The sequence below is a fragment of the Xiphophorus hellerii genome, chromosome 24 (genome assembly GCF_003331165.1).
Source record: "Xiphophorus hellerii strain 12219 chromosome 24, Xiphophorus_hellerii-4.1, whole genome shotgun sequence".
NCBI classification, from domain to species: Eukaryota; Metazoa; Chordata; class Actinopteri; order Cyprinodontiformes; family Poeciliidae; genus Xiphophorus; species Xiphophorus hellerii.
The window spans coordinates 6239236-6252140 of record NC_045695.1 but is presented as its reverse complement, the minus strand read 5'-3'; the positions used below and the strand labels follow the sequence as shown (position 1 = coordinate 6252140).

Genomic DNA, 12905 nt, shown 5'->3' with positions numbered 1-12905 from the left:
TGTTGGGCGGAAGTGCTCAGGCAGGTACGCTAGTTCCCGGATGTGATGCGGATCAAGGTTAGGTCTCAGAGAACCGGTTCAGAACCAGCGACAGAAGCGCTCTGACACGCCGGGAAGGGGCGTCCTTCAGCACGGCCCGACCTGCACAGCGATCAGACCGCATCCGGAGCTCTCGGGGCGCCGAGAGGGTCATGTCCACACCCGGGGTCAGTGGGAGTGGGAGGCTGCGGAGCAGCGGGCTCACACCGTGGCTCAAAGCCACCTTCTCGGTTCTGGGCTCGGCTGTTGCGATGCTTGCTGTGGGTGCCTTCTGCGCTCTCACCTATCCCATCCTGAGAGGTAGACACGGCTCCAAAGCTCGCTGAGTTAGGGTTTGGTCTCCAGCTGTTACGTTCTCACGCTGACCTCTGACCTGAATGTTTCAGACCTGCGGGCGGAGAGGCTGAGAGGCGAGAATGGGACTGAAGAGACGATCCTGGGTGAGTATCCCAGGGTTCCTTAAAGGCCATCAAGACTTTATGTTCCAATTATATAAACTAAAGTTTGTTATAGAAACATGAAGATCATATAATATTTATAATTTTGTATAAATTCCACAAGGCCAACAGCAATGATCACAGAATGAAAATGTTTTGATATAAGTCAAAATTACATATAACCTCTCTGGCCCTGTCAGATAGATATTAACGTCTTTGTTTGATTTTAAGATAAAAATTAAGATACTCCGGAAAATGCACCAAAAAATAAATTCCTTTTACTAGGGATGCATGATATTATCGGGATGGTATCGGTGTCGGCCAATATTAGCTGTAAAATTTAACATCGGACGTCAGCCATTCCATCAAAATAACTCACCGATATAAAAGGCGCTGATTTTATATGACAAACCAGTGACAACGATGCCTGCAGCATGAAATTTGCACTGGTTGAGTGTTGTCATTGTCTTAGAGAGCAAATGTAAATGTGACATTAAACATAATACAAGCTGAACTTGTTCCATCATTTTCAGCGACCTTTTTAGCATTTTGCATTTGGTAGCAGGCTACATTGACAAAGACAATATTTTAATTCCACAGTAGAGAAAGCCATATAGTTTCAGCAAGAAGGTATAGGAAAAAAGTATTGGTATCTGTTAGCGGCCAAATGAGTTTTCGGCACATCGGATATTGACCAAAAATCCAATGTCGTGCATCTCTACCTTATAATCGATCTATGTGTCTGATAATTTGCACTTGCACCAAATAATCTTGTACCAAGAGGCTCACACATTCTGATTTCCTCTCCTAACACACCCTGGTACAAGTAACTGAAATCCTCATAAATCCCCATAACACCAATTACACTGACCTGTCGATTTCGCTGACCTGCCGATTTCAATTTTTGCCGATGGTGATTTTTCTGTCTGAAAAGTCGCTAAACATGGCGTCAAAATCAATAAGCCAGTAACCAGTGACCAGTCACCTGTGTGTTCCAGGTTTCTGGAGCATCCTGATAATCTCAACTGTTGCCGGCTGCATCTCCTGTATCTTCTCGTGGACTCTCACTCAGCTGGACTCGTACCAGCCTGGCATGGCCTTCCCCAGCCTCCTGTCTCTGCTTGATTTCAGGTACTGCAGAGTTGAAGCTGCACATGTGTTCAGCTTTACTTACTGGATGACATTTATTGTGTCTGTTTGCGGCAGAGACCCTTCCAGCCACGGATTCAATGTGATCCCTGGACTAGCCGTTCTGAATGGCATCCTGGTCACCCTGACTCTCATCTGGAGCCTCTCCTGAGGCTTCGTTCTCAGCTGCACAGAGACCTGAAGACAATTCACTCTGTATGAGACTTTTGGACTTTTTATTTATATTTCTGTATGACAAGATAAGGGATCTAGCATTAGAGCCTTGGGAACATGGGCGAACCTGGAAATTCTACAGTTGCAATTTGGAATATTGTACTTTTTTTTTTTTTTTACCATTTATTGCTGTATTCACATTCAATTCTCTCTATTTTTATGAGTATAAAGAAACATTCAAGTCATTTTGTTCGTCTTTTGTTTCCCTTGGTTCTTTTTTATTGAGGTGAACCGTTGCTTCGTTTTCTCACTGATCACCAATCCTTTAAAAGGTTGACCTACAGTTTTTGATTTTTTTGGCCGATACCAATTTTGTTTTTCTGACAAAGTCGTTACATTATCAAGAGCAGGGTGGCTGACACACCACTGGTGGGCTGGCCTGTCAGTCAGTCCTCTCATGGCAGAACAAAAGAGGATTGGCCAATCGCCGATGACCCAGAATTAAGGAAATCGGTGTGAACCAATCAGTCATTCGAATATCAGAATTAGGGCAGTTTTGTGGTTCAGAGGGTTAAATATTTCTTTTCCTGCTCTTTTCTTTCAATAAACACATCATTCAACAGCTGGTAAGTTGCTGTGAAAAAGTATTTCACGTGTACTTGCAGGTTCTTTCTGGTTTTCTTTTAATTTGACAAAGTTTGTTTCAAATCAAACAGAATTTAATATGGTTCTTTTAGTAATTTTGTAACCTTCTCCAGATGGATAAATGTCATTTAATTTGTTCTCGAGTTTCTTTATATCAGGCTCTTCGTCGCCCTGCCCAGTCCCATTAGTGTTGAGGCACGGGAGTGGCAGAGTCATGCTTGCCTGGGGGCGGCATGTTTTAACAGACCTGACTGGATTGAGGGTAAACCGAACAAAACAAAGATGGAGAATCAATGCCTGAAAACCATTTTTGTGTTTATTGTTAAGCTTGTCTTAAATATCAGGAAAAAGACTGATTGCACACACACACACACACACACACACACACCTGTTCAGATAACAAATGAAACACAATAACCACATGTATAAAAAGAATTTATTCAATATATATGACATTACAAAATGACATTTTTACATTGTATAAAAAGCATTTGGTTGTCTTTTGCATATATTAAATTAATTGCCCTACAGCATATAGAGAGCGAATTTCATGTTAACAGTGAAGTTTGTTCGACAAGTTTGCAAGAGCCTGAAACATTTAATTCAAAGCATCAACAGATTACAGAAGAAAAATAAATAGGCATGGAAATAAATTATAAGGCGAACACTGCAACTCAATTAGACGTCTCTAAATCTAGAGACTAGTGATTAAAGGAGTAGTGTCTAGTTGTACATTCATGTGTCAGACGAGACAACAGAAACTACAGTCTCCGTAGTTAAGCTGGTACAGCAAGGAATTCTGGGATATGCATTATATTCTCTGATTATATCAAAATTCATTTGGTCGTTTTGCGTCATCACATACGAACTCCTGGCAACGGTGAAACAAAAAGTTTAATATGTTTTTGTCTACAAGAAATGCCTCTTCATAAACTGGAGCCGTTTTTGTTTGACAGACATGAACGTTTCAGATCAGGGGTGCACCGATAACTCGCCTGGCCATAAAACTGGCCTCGATTTCCTCAATTTTAAGATCGCGTTGGGCCGATATTTGCGTGACAAAGTAAGTAAAGGTTTGAAAATCAGCTACTGTCCCATGAGGGAGGAGACAGACAGACAGACACGCCCACCAGGTCAAGTCTACACGCGCTTTGTTAGCGATAATCGCTCCACTGCTGGCAATTTAACAGCTTTGATGCTACGCTTCGTTTGCTACGCAGGCTTTTTAAAGATCGGCAATCGGTACACCCCTATTTCAGATTAAACTATCTTCAGGTTCACAGATAATCTGAATAAAAAGATAAAGCAGACTTTAAATGAGGATTTTAGTTATTAAAAAGAAGAATGGTATGAACTAACCTGAGCCTGTAGAACAAATAATCACCTCTAATCATGACAACTGGTTGTTCAACTCTTTACTGCTGGAATTTTGGGTCAATCTGAATTTAGCTGCATTAATGGCCTTCACATGTGAATTGTTTCTGGAGATAAGACATGGCTTAGAAAACTTTCCCAAAAATGCGTTTTTGTTTTCATAAAGAATTTATGACATAAGGTGAGAGGGTGAATAGTTTTCACACGTTAGGTTGGATCATTTTCCCCTAAAATGGACTCATTTGAAAGCTGGCATTATTTTTCTTCAGATTATGTTTGTCTAATTATCTGAAATATTTACCTGTGACAAAAGAAGCAAAGTAGAAACACAATTACTTCTGCTTACTGCACATTTATCTTCACTTATGTATTTTAAAGCAGCTTTTCAGTGCAATCTGTCATCAACTAAACAAAAACGAAAAGCAGCTAAAATTTTTAAGGTACTTAAAACACCAAATGACAAAGGAGGAGGGGATCATTTCAAGTTTCACCATGTAGTGTTCAGTGCAAACCTGCCAACATTAATTGTGCTTCTCAGTACCACTACTTCCAACATGGAAGCATACGACTTTGTTAATTAGTGCATTACAGTCTACGGATTCACAGAAAGAGAAAAAAACACATTTACAGTCATATGAAGTCATTTTGGCTGGTAAATGGTAGAACACTTAAAATGGTACTGTAGTTGATTTGGTTTCTATTACAGCCCAAAAAACACTAGATAATGTTTTCCTGTCAATTTGTGCCAACCTTAATTTATCTAAAACATGAATCTGTAACAGTACGAAGCATTAGATCAGACAGTATTTTTTTATATAATAAATGTAACCTAGGACAGTTGATATCTACCATCTTTAGTAATCTAATCCATCGCTGCAATATACTCAGTGCATTTTATGCACACTTTACTCCCAATTACTGCATTATGAATAGGAATAAAATAAGGTTCTGATGATGCGTTTCTACAACATGCTGTAATTCAAGTAATTTCACCATTTAGAACTGAGACTCCTGAGATGCTCCTGATCAATAAGCAATGGTGACAATTTTTAGACTCTCATAATCTGAGTACTAAGACTGCAGTCACACTGACTGCTTTGACTTTTCCCATATGCCAGTGCAACACACTTTTTTAAAATCTTTTTTGGCTGGTCATTTTTTGGGGGCTTGTCTGGGATTCCAACATCTGAGATGGTCATTCTGTAACTAAAGGATATTTTCCAAACTCCCAAGAAAATGTGAAATATTCCATATTATATAGTCCACATAATCACCAATATGTGCACCTTGTTAAATTGTACCTGCTGAGACAAAATGTAAACAGTTATATAAAAATATTTTGCAAATAGTGAACTGACTCCCAAGTACCACCTTAAAAATGGCATGTTTCTCTTCCTTAACCATGTTTATGACAAACCTGTGCTTCATCAATACGGTCAAAGTTAAAAAAATAAAAATATGTAAACATACTAGTTATTTATAAATATGATAATGTGACAAGGATGAATCATAAAAAAAGCATTAAATATTTTGTTTTTAACCATTTGAGTTGATAGACGTGAAGAAAAGGCCCTCATTAATAAAAGCTGTTCAGATACGAGTTGGTCACCTGATAATTAGGTGAAAATCCAGCATGCTTTAGAGACATCATCTGAATCTTGTTTTAGCCATCCCATTCATTCCTCCATCTGTGACAGTAGAGGTCACAAAGTCGCTATAAACGCTGCCGAGAGCTGCAGAAGCTAAATAACTATTGGTCGCTGTTCATTATGCCACCATATGCGTCACCCGGCTGAGTTAAGCAGTTTTATAAACTCCCAGAGTGATCAGGAAAATAACCGACTTTAACCAGTTCCAGGCACTAGCGCCCCCAGGAGGCAGAAAGCTGGAACAGTTTCTAAAAGCTGTGGAAAACGAAGGGAAATGGAATGTAATAAAAAGCTTTCAGCAATAATATTGAATTAAATAAAATCACAAGAGAGATAAGCACATTTTAATGTGCATTCTAATAACTATTGTTAAAAAAATGGTTTGTTTACAGGTTTGATTTTCCATCTTTGTTTCCATTAAGGCATCAATGAATATCTCACATTTAGAAATTAAGATGGAGTGCAAAATCAAACCTCCTCTAACTGTATTTTAATAGTTTAAACACCAAATGTTGGTGCTGCATCCCACTGAAAATCTGCAAATACTGAATCAGTAATAAGTGGGAGTCCACTGTAAGGCCAAAAAACCTGACCAATATATAAAAAATCTTAATATAGTTGCTTTTATTTCTGTTGAAAACCAACCCACTGACTTCTGTGGTTAAATTTCAGGTCTGCGTCACTCAGACCTGAAATTACTGGGCTCAGAGGAAAACTTGGATCATTAATACTTTGGTGGAACAAGAAGTTCAGGTCCAGCCCACTTCAGCATATGAGGACATCATGAAAAGTGCACCATTCAGTTTGTTCCGAGAAAGTGATTCAAAGTCCTTTCAAAGCGTTTAGGTGAATCATTCACTGTGTCACGGCACCGTTTGGAGGAGGGCTGGACTCTCCGTTCACTTCCTGCATGGTCCGCCTGGAGGAGAAGAGTCTGTAGAGGCCGGCCAGGAGGAAGACCACCGAGATGACTGCGAAGTAGCCTCCGTAGATGAAAAACTGAGGGGGCGAGACCAAACAGGCGGCCGTCAAACGCAATCCTGGCATCAGCAAAGCTTTCTCCACATCACCAAACAGCCGACACGTTACCTGAGTGACGACATCAAGGCCGAGTCCGGCTGAGTCCACCACGACCACGGTGATCAGAGTCCCGAGCAGCAGGGCTCCGAACGTGTTGACTCCAAACACCAGAGCGTATCTCTGCATGCTGAGGCTGGCCGCTATCTGGTACCTGGAGGTCAGGGAGCAACGCTGAAACGAAGCACAGTACTGTACTGCACTCCTCCTCATCTACAGTGACACGCTGCAGAAGAAGCTGCAGGTGCTTCATGTTGAAACAGCAGCAAGCTTCAGATGGAGCAACAGACTACTTGCTGCAATCTGGATTCACCGAGACACACTTCTCCTTTCTGCCTTCCCCCTTTTCTTTCTAAAGGTACCAAAGAATCGCTCAAAATCAGATTCTGACGCTTCCTCCTCACACTGTGGTGTTCCACGCCATGTTAGACTCACGTTGCCACGGTGATGAGAAGCATGTAGATGGTCCTGAAGATGACGTAGGAGCCGTAGCTCACCCAGATGTTCTTCAGCAGGGTCATGATGAAAACGCAGGCGGCCATGAGGAGGGAGAGGACCCACAGGAGCAGCTCTCCCCAGTGGGTCCAGTCCACTGGGAGGCAGCCCACCAGCAGAGCAGCCAGAGCGCCTGCGGGACACGACACGGCTCAGACATCTGGACTCAGAATAACTAGGGATGAAGAAATCACTTTTTTTCTGAATGTGATTTTGTTGTAGTGCCGTAGAAAAGTATTTACTCCCCTTTAGACGGCTGTGATTAAAAAAAGAAAGTGGTTGTCACATCAAGGGGATCAAGTTAACCCTGTTTGATTAAAACAGTCCAGGTTACTTTTGGTAGTTTTCATTAGAAGTAAATGAAGTGCTTTAGGATTTATTCAGAAAAAATATTTTAGTGGAACTAATTGCACTAAGCACTTTCAAAGTTAGCAAAAACGCTAAATGAAAAGCTAGCTCTTCTATTAGCGCATCAGCAGATTAGAGGAAGTGTGCTCACAGCTGGAATATTTATAACATCTCACATTTCTGCAGCTCATTCATTTTGAGGATTGACAACAATTTAGCTAACATTAGCCCTGCTAAGGTGCTAGGCTTGTTTCCAATTTGTACCTTTACAAGTTGAGGAAGTTTTGAGAATCTTAAACTGTTTAACCTTAACTGTGAAAGAATGTCTGTCCAGTGAAGAATCATCAAAGTGTGGCTTGACTGGTCAAAATCCTTCCATGTTGAACATGGGGTTGTAGCAGTTAGCTACTAACAATTTGTTGAGGGATTGTTGCACTGTTTAGTAATCACTTCTTGTCTATTTCTTCCATTGTCAAGCCAAAATGGGACCATTAAAGTGTTGTTATGGGGTCCTTAAAACAGCTTTCAATAACCAGCATGTTAAAAAAAATCTAATAGTACTTTCTGTCTTACGTCAAAATAAAAGTCTACTTCCAGAAGCTGTGAGTTAGATTGGATTGACTTGTCAAGTCTTGACATTTGAGAAACACCGGTCTGGAAATTCAGAAATGAAAGCAGAAGACGTACCGAGCAGCGTGGACAGCGTCTCTACGTAGCCGTTGTAGATTTCGTGGTGTTGGGATGAATAGAACGTCTCCCACAGAGCCTGAGCGTAGTTGATGATCTGGAAGTAGCCACATGTGGCCAGGGCCCACCACACCGACCATGCCAGCAGGGGGCGACACCTGTAGCACTGCATGAAGTCATGGAAAAGCATCCTTAACACATGCACAAGCCCACTGCTGCCACCTGCTGCTTCAGATGACCTGGATATCTGAAAGAGGAAGAGTTCCCTTCTTTACACGACACACAAACTTTCAATAAGTTGTCAAGACGTGCAGATTTCTCACCATGGGCGCTCTGCTTTCTGAATCCTCTGCCTTATCAGGGCTGCAGCCAGCTGCAGGTTCCTCGACTACTCCTGGACTCATGTGGAAAAACAAACTCCTCTTGGGCATGGGGAGGAACCAGGGGGCGACGAAGGCCACGGCGGCTGACGCCAGCGTAATGATAACGAGGTGCACCAGCTCCGCTTTGGCCAACGACAGCAAGAGCTGACCGAGGAGCGACCCGGCGGCCGAGCCGAACAGAGTGACGCTGCGGCAGTAACCGGTCACCCTCTGGTAGAGCTCTGGCTCCACCACGCTGTAGATGTAGGAGTAGTAGGCCACCTCCGACGCTGTGGCCAACCCAAAGAAAAACTCCAACAGTTGCATGGCCAGCATGCCCTGGGCCTTCCAGAGCATGGCGTAGGTCAGTACCAGGCTGCAGGCCTGCAGTACCAACACCGGTTTGTAGCAGAGGTAGTCTGTAGCCAGGAAGACCGGGAGCAATAGGGCGAGGTAGGAATATGTCCATACGGGATAGATTTCATTGACAACCTGCAGAAAACACAAGAAATGGATTTTTACACTAGTAGAATTATAAAAAGAAAAGAAAAAAAAACAGTTTCCCCCAGAAAACCTGCTAAGTCCAGTATTAGGGGGTTAGCGTTAATTTTACACCAGATGTAGCAAGACGCATCTGGTCTTGCTACATCTGAAGCTAAAACTTCAGATGAAACTGAAGCTACATTTCTTGGAAATGTAGCTTCAGTTTCATTGGACTTTTCCCAGAAGTCTTAGGGGTCATCAAGATGTTTTTTTAGTAAATGTGAGATGGGTCTTTCTGTTCTTGTGGGTCAGTAGGAGTTTTGGCCTTCAAATGCTCCCATGGAGGCTCCTTTTTACCTTCATGGGAGGCAGTCTTTCCTTCTTATTGCTTAAACATGACCCTTGACCTCAACTGAGGCAGTGAGCAGAGCTTTAGATGTCCTCTGGGTGACTCATCGATGAGCTCTTGGAGTAAGAAGAGGATTTATGCCTCACACGAGGAGATTTCTCAGTTAAAAGATCAAATTTTGAAAATGTTTGCATATGTGAAAAGACAAGTATGAGCGAACGAGTGAGAAAAACAGCGTGTCTTTTTAATTGGTGTATGTAAACCTCTGGTTCCAAATGTATTCCTTCAAGTTTCATTATAATATTTGTGACAATACAAAATGTACAAATATTTTTAATCCTAAATTGAATATAGAACTTAAAAACATGCACATCATTAATCTTTATAGGATATTTGCATTTCATGCTAAGTGGATTGTTGCACCTTAGAGGGTTGCCAGTTTATTTTATGCTAACTGCACTAATCTCTAATATAAAGATGCTAATAGAAATTAGAAATCAACTCCATATTTATATTTTAGTATTAGTTTTTCACAGTGTGGCTTCGCCTCTGCTTTCGATATAATTAATTCCTACAAAACTAAAAAAAAATAAAAAAAAAGCTGTTAATTTAGTTAATGAAAATAATTTTTTATACCAGTTTAATCAATATAGCAAGGTCAAATTATGAGCCTCCTGAAAAAAAAAATTCACACAAAACTTGCAATATTTACAAAGAAATGACTAGAATGAAAACTGTTCACATTTTATTGCTTCCAAAAGACCAAAGACAAAATCTCCAAAGATTGATCGGTATGTTTAATTCATGTGCTAATTTGTCAAAAATTTAAAATCCATCAAAAATTAATTACAACTGATTACAATTTCGAAGTTGCAGTCAGCAACAATTACACCTTTTATTCTGACTCCAAACTTCAGTTAAATGCACAGCAAACACTTGGTTTCTAATACTGGACTTTGTGGAACACCAAAAGATTTTCTTAAGACTATGGTTTGGCATTATTGTTCAGTAAGTTCTGAATAAATTCTGTCTAAAGTTTTAAAGCATCTATATCAGTTTAATTCGGTTTTAGCTGTTTAAGTCAGACCTTACGAATCAAAAACCAGCAGCAGGATGTGAAGTAGAGCTCTGAACCAATCGACATCTGTGTTAGTAGGACACTCAAAAACTGTTACATGTTTCGCCACAGCACAGGAAATGGTAACAATTTTATAGTACCGACTGCATTAGATATAGAACAGTCATATGCTTCTGCCTTGTTTTCTATTAGCTACTACTTCTCTTCCGCAAACATAACATGATGCGGCTACATGATCAAAAGTAGAACAATGTCATGCTGACAGATTTGTTGCTGGTCCACGTTACGACCTGATGAAGGTCATTATTTAAAGGATTAACAAGAAATCTGACATTTTTGGAGAGATTATCCCAATCTGAATGAAGTGTGTCTGAGCCTCCTGCTGCAAACAGTACGACTATAACAGAGAAGTGCTGCTCACAGGCTCACACCGGACCTGCTGGTTTTACACAATCGCCTTCCAAACTCCGGCTTATTTACCACAACAGCGACTAAAACTGTTTTCGTTTAGGATGCACCAAAATAACAGCAAATTTATTTTTATTTTAGCAGCAAAATTAAAACCTGACACACTTTTAGTGTGTAAATGGATCAACCAACAACCTGTTCTATCTGCGGCTTAAAAGAGTCAAGCAAGTTTAGGGACGTATGTTTTATTGTGAATGAAGTGAGTGTAAAATTTAAATGAATGCCAAAAAAATCCACTTCATTCCAAGTGTTTCTGAAGCCAAAGGAAAGTGAATGAATTACAAGATTTTACCAATACAACTTGATATATTTAAACATCAGGATTTCCCTGTATTTTATAAGCCTGGCGGGCCACCAGGCTTTCCTTGTGCCCCCACCAGGCTAAGCATCGCTTATTTTTTAAAGTCTTTTTAAAATCTTTGCCTTTTTCAAGACTTTATAGTTTGTGTTCAGGTCTTAATCTTCCAATCATTTAATAACACATAATTGTCAAGTGATATTTTTAAATTTCATGTAAACTTTAAACATTTATTAACTCAAAAACGTGACGGGCAGCTGGATGAATGACTGCCCTAACTCACTAAACCACCGGGCTTAGTGAGTTTTCTGGGGGATACCTTGAACATCAAAGCACATGTTTCCTTTTTTTTTTTATCCAGTTACTGGTGTATTGAAACATAATGAAACTCAACAACTGAAGGAACATGTGGATGTAGAAAAAGTGATTTCCTAAGAGCCATACATTCCTGCTCTGCAAGCCAGTAACACGTCTGGTCAGCTGGATGGACTGGTCACTGACCTCGATGCTAAAGACCACATGAATCAGCATGCAGATATTTGTACATTATATTTTCATGTATTAAAGGCCTTTTTTTTTCCTGTAGAAAATGTAATCAGGAATTTTAGCTCATGAGTAAACTGTGATGAACGGAATTCTTGGTTCCCTTTCATGATCCACACCCAAAACAAAACCCCCCAAAAAATCAGTTAAATCCAAAATTATGACAGATCTAAAATAACACCAGATTGTATAAAGTCATTTATTAAAAGGGACACAATTCTATATGAAGGAACTGCTCTCAGTGGAGAATAATTCAGCTCAGGTTTGATCCGTCTGCTCTCTGGATTACAGGGAGCTGTGCGTCTCTGGAAGCAGAATATAAAAAGTTAAGAACTGGATCAGAACCTCTGCGTTTACACAGCAGGTCGGGTTCGTCTGGGAAACGTCAATTCGGTGCAGCGTAGCACGTGGGTTCTTAAAAACACAACAGGAAGTCCTTTACAACTATAACTTCATTCACCGGAGAAGCTGCAAGGAGCCGCGAACAAGCGGGTCCAGAACCAGTCGGGTCCAAACGCGTGCGGAAACAATCTGGAGAGTGATGCAAGAGGAGCTGTGACCCACAGCAGGGCAACCTCACCTGGGTCTCCGTCAGGTTCTTGTCCGGTCCCATCAGGTAAGCGGTAAGGAAAGGTTCCGACGGCCGCAGGCTGGAGAAGAAGCCGTACACACACAGCAGGACAGTGGGATACACCGCGGACATCGTGGACCAGTTCGTTTCGACCTCCAGCGCTTCTGCTTCTTCTTCTTTTTGTTTTTAATGGCGGTTGGCAAGCAACTTAATGGTGCGCATTACCGCCACCTACAGCGCTTCTGCTTCTACGGTTTCTCTCGTTTTTTTCTCTCAATAATCTGGTTCGAGTAAATTACCGCCCCCAGCTGTTCTGAAGAGGAACTGCAGCTAAAGGAGTTGCTCTTCCTGAGCTAGAATAAAAATAAACTGATCAGTTTTAAAGGGTTCGTTTTAGAAAAAAACAGTTCCTTTATGTAATCTTTTATTTGGTCACAAATCACAAACTTCCACATATTTTATTGGGATTTTATATAATGTTGTCTGTTCATAGCAAAATCTTCAAATATGAGCGTCACACCTCAAATCAACTCAATACTTTTTATGATTAGTGGTGGGATTTGATAAAAAAAAAAAAATTATCCAGTCAATGAGAGCGCCTGTAATTAATGAATCAAATTTTAATCAAAACAATATATTGACAAAATAATGTTACAAAAACTCATCAGTTTCTTTCTCCTCTACCCCAAGAAGAAAACAT

The 12905-nt window shown here is 40.6% G+C and overlaps 2 protein-coding genes across 3 annotated transcripts; one reads left to right on the top strand and one right to left on the bottom strand.

Moving 5' to 3' along the window:
• The first annotated feature begins 9 nt into the window (after positions 1–9).
• On the top strand, positions 10–2425 carry arl6ip6 (ADP-ribosylation factor-like 6 interacting protein 6). The gene is made up of 4 exons (XM_032556026.1): positions 10–339; positions 426–479; positions 1475–1607; positions 1683–2425. Exons 1-4 carry the CDS (start codon positions 192–194, stop codon positions 1774–1776), a joined length of 429 nt encoding a protein of 142 aa, XP_032411917.1. The 5' UTR covers positions 10–191; the 3' UTR covers positions 1777–2425.
• A 416-nt stretch (positions 2426–2841) lies between these two features.
• Positions 2842–12395, bottom strand: slc19a2 (solute carrier family 19 member 2). Of its 2 annotated transcripts, none has more exons than XM_032555993.1 (6): positions 12215–12395; positions 8377–8907; positions 8054–8300; positions 6959–7151; positions 6536–6677; positions 2842–6445 (listed from the first exon to the last, which is right to left on the bottom strand). In XM_032555993.1, exons 1-6 carry the CDS (start codon positions 12335–12337, stop codon positions 6302–6304), a joined length of 1380 nt encoding a protein of 459 aa, XP_032411884.1. In that variant the 5' UTR covers positions 12338–12395; the 3' UTR covers positions 2842–6301. The 2 variants fall into 2 exon arrangements, with proteins under 2 accessions (XP_032411884.1, XP_032411885.1); XM_032555994.1 differs by having other exon boundaries at positions 8054–8219.
• Between the last annotated feature and the right edge of the window lie 510 nt (positions 12396–12905).

Excerpts from the sequence above, each read along its gene's own strand:
- slc19a2 (XM_032555993.1), bottom strand. The coding sequence starts at position 12,337 with ATGTCCGCGGTGTATCCCACTGTCCTGCTGTGTGTGTACGGCTTCTTC. Across the intron at positions 8,301-8,376 it reads CAGAAAGCAGAGCGCCCATG|ATATCCAGGTCATCTGAAGC; the intron begins GTGAGAAATCTG and ends TTCCTCTTTCAG. Across the intron at positions 6,678-6,958 it reads CTTCTCATCACCGTGGCAAC|GTACCAGATAGCGGCCAGCC; the intron begins GTGAGTCTAACA and ends CCTGACCTCCAG.
- arl6ip6 (XM_032556026.1), top strand. The coding sequence starts at position 192 with ATGTCCACACCCGGGGTCAGTGGGAGTGGGAGGCTGCGGAGCAGCGGG. Across the intron at positions 340-425 it reads CACCTATCCCATCCTGAGAG|ACCTGCGGGCGGAGAGGCTG; the intron begins GTAGACACGGCT and ends TGAATGTTTCAG. Across the intron at positions 1,608-1,682 it reads CTGTCTCTGCTTGATTTCAG|AGACCCTTCCAGCCACGGAT; the intron begins GTACTGCAGAGT and ends TGTTTGCGGCAG.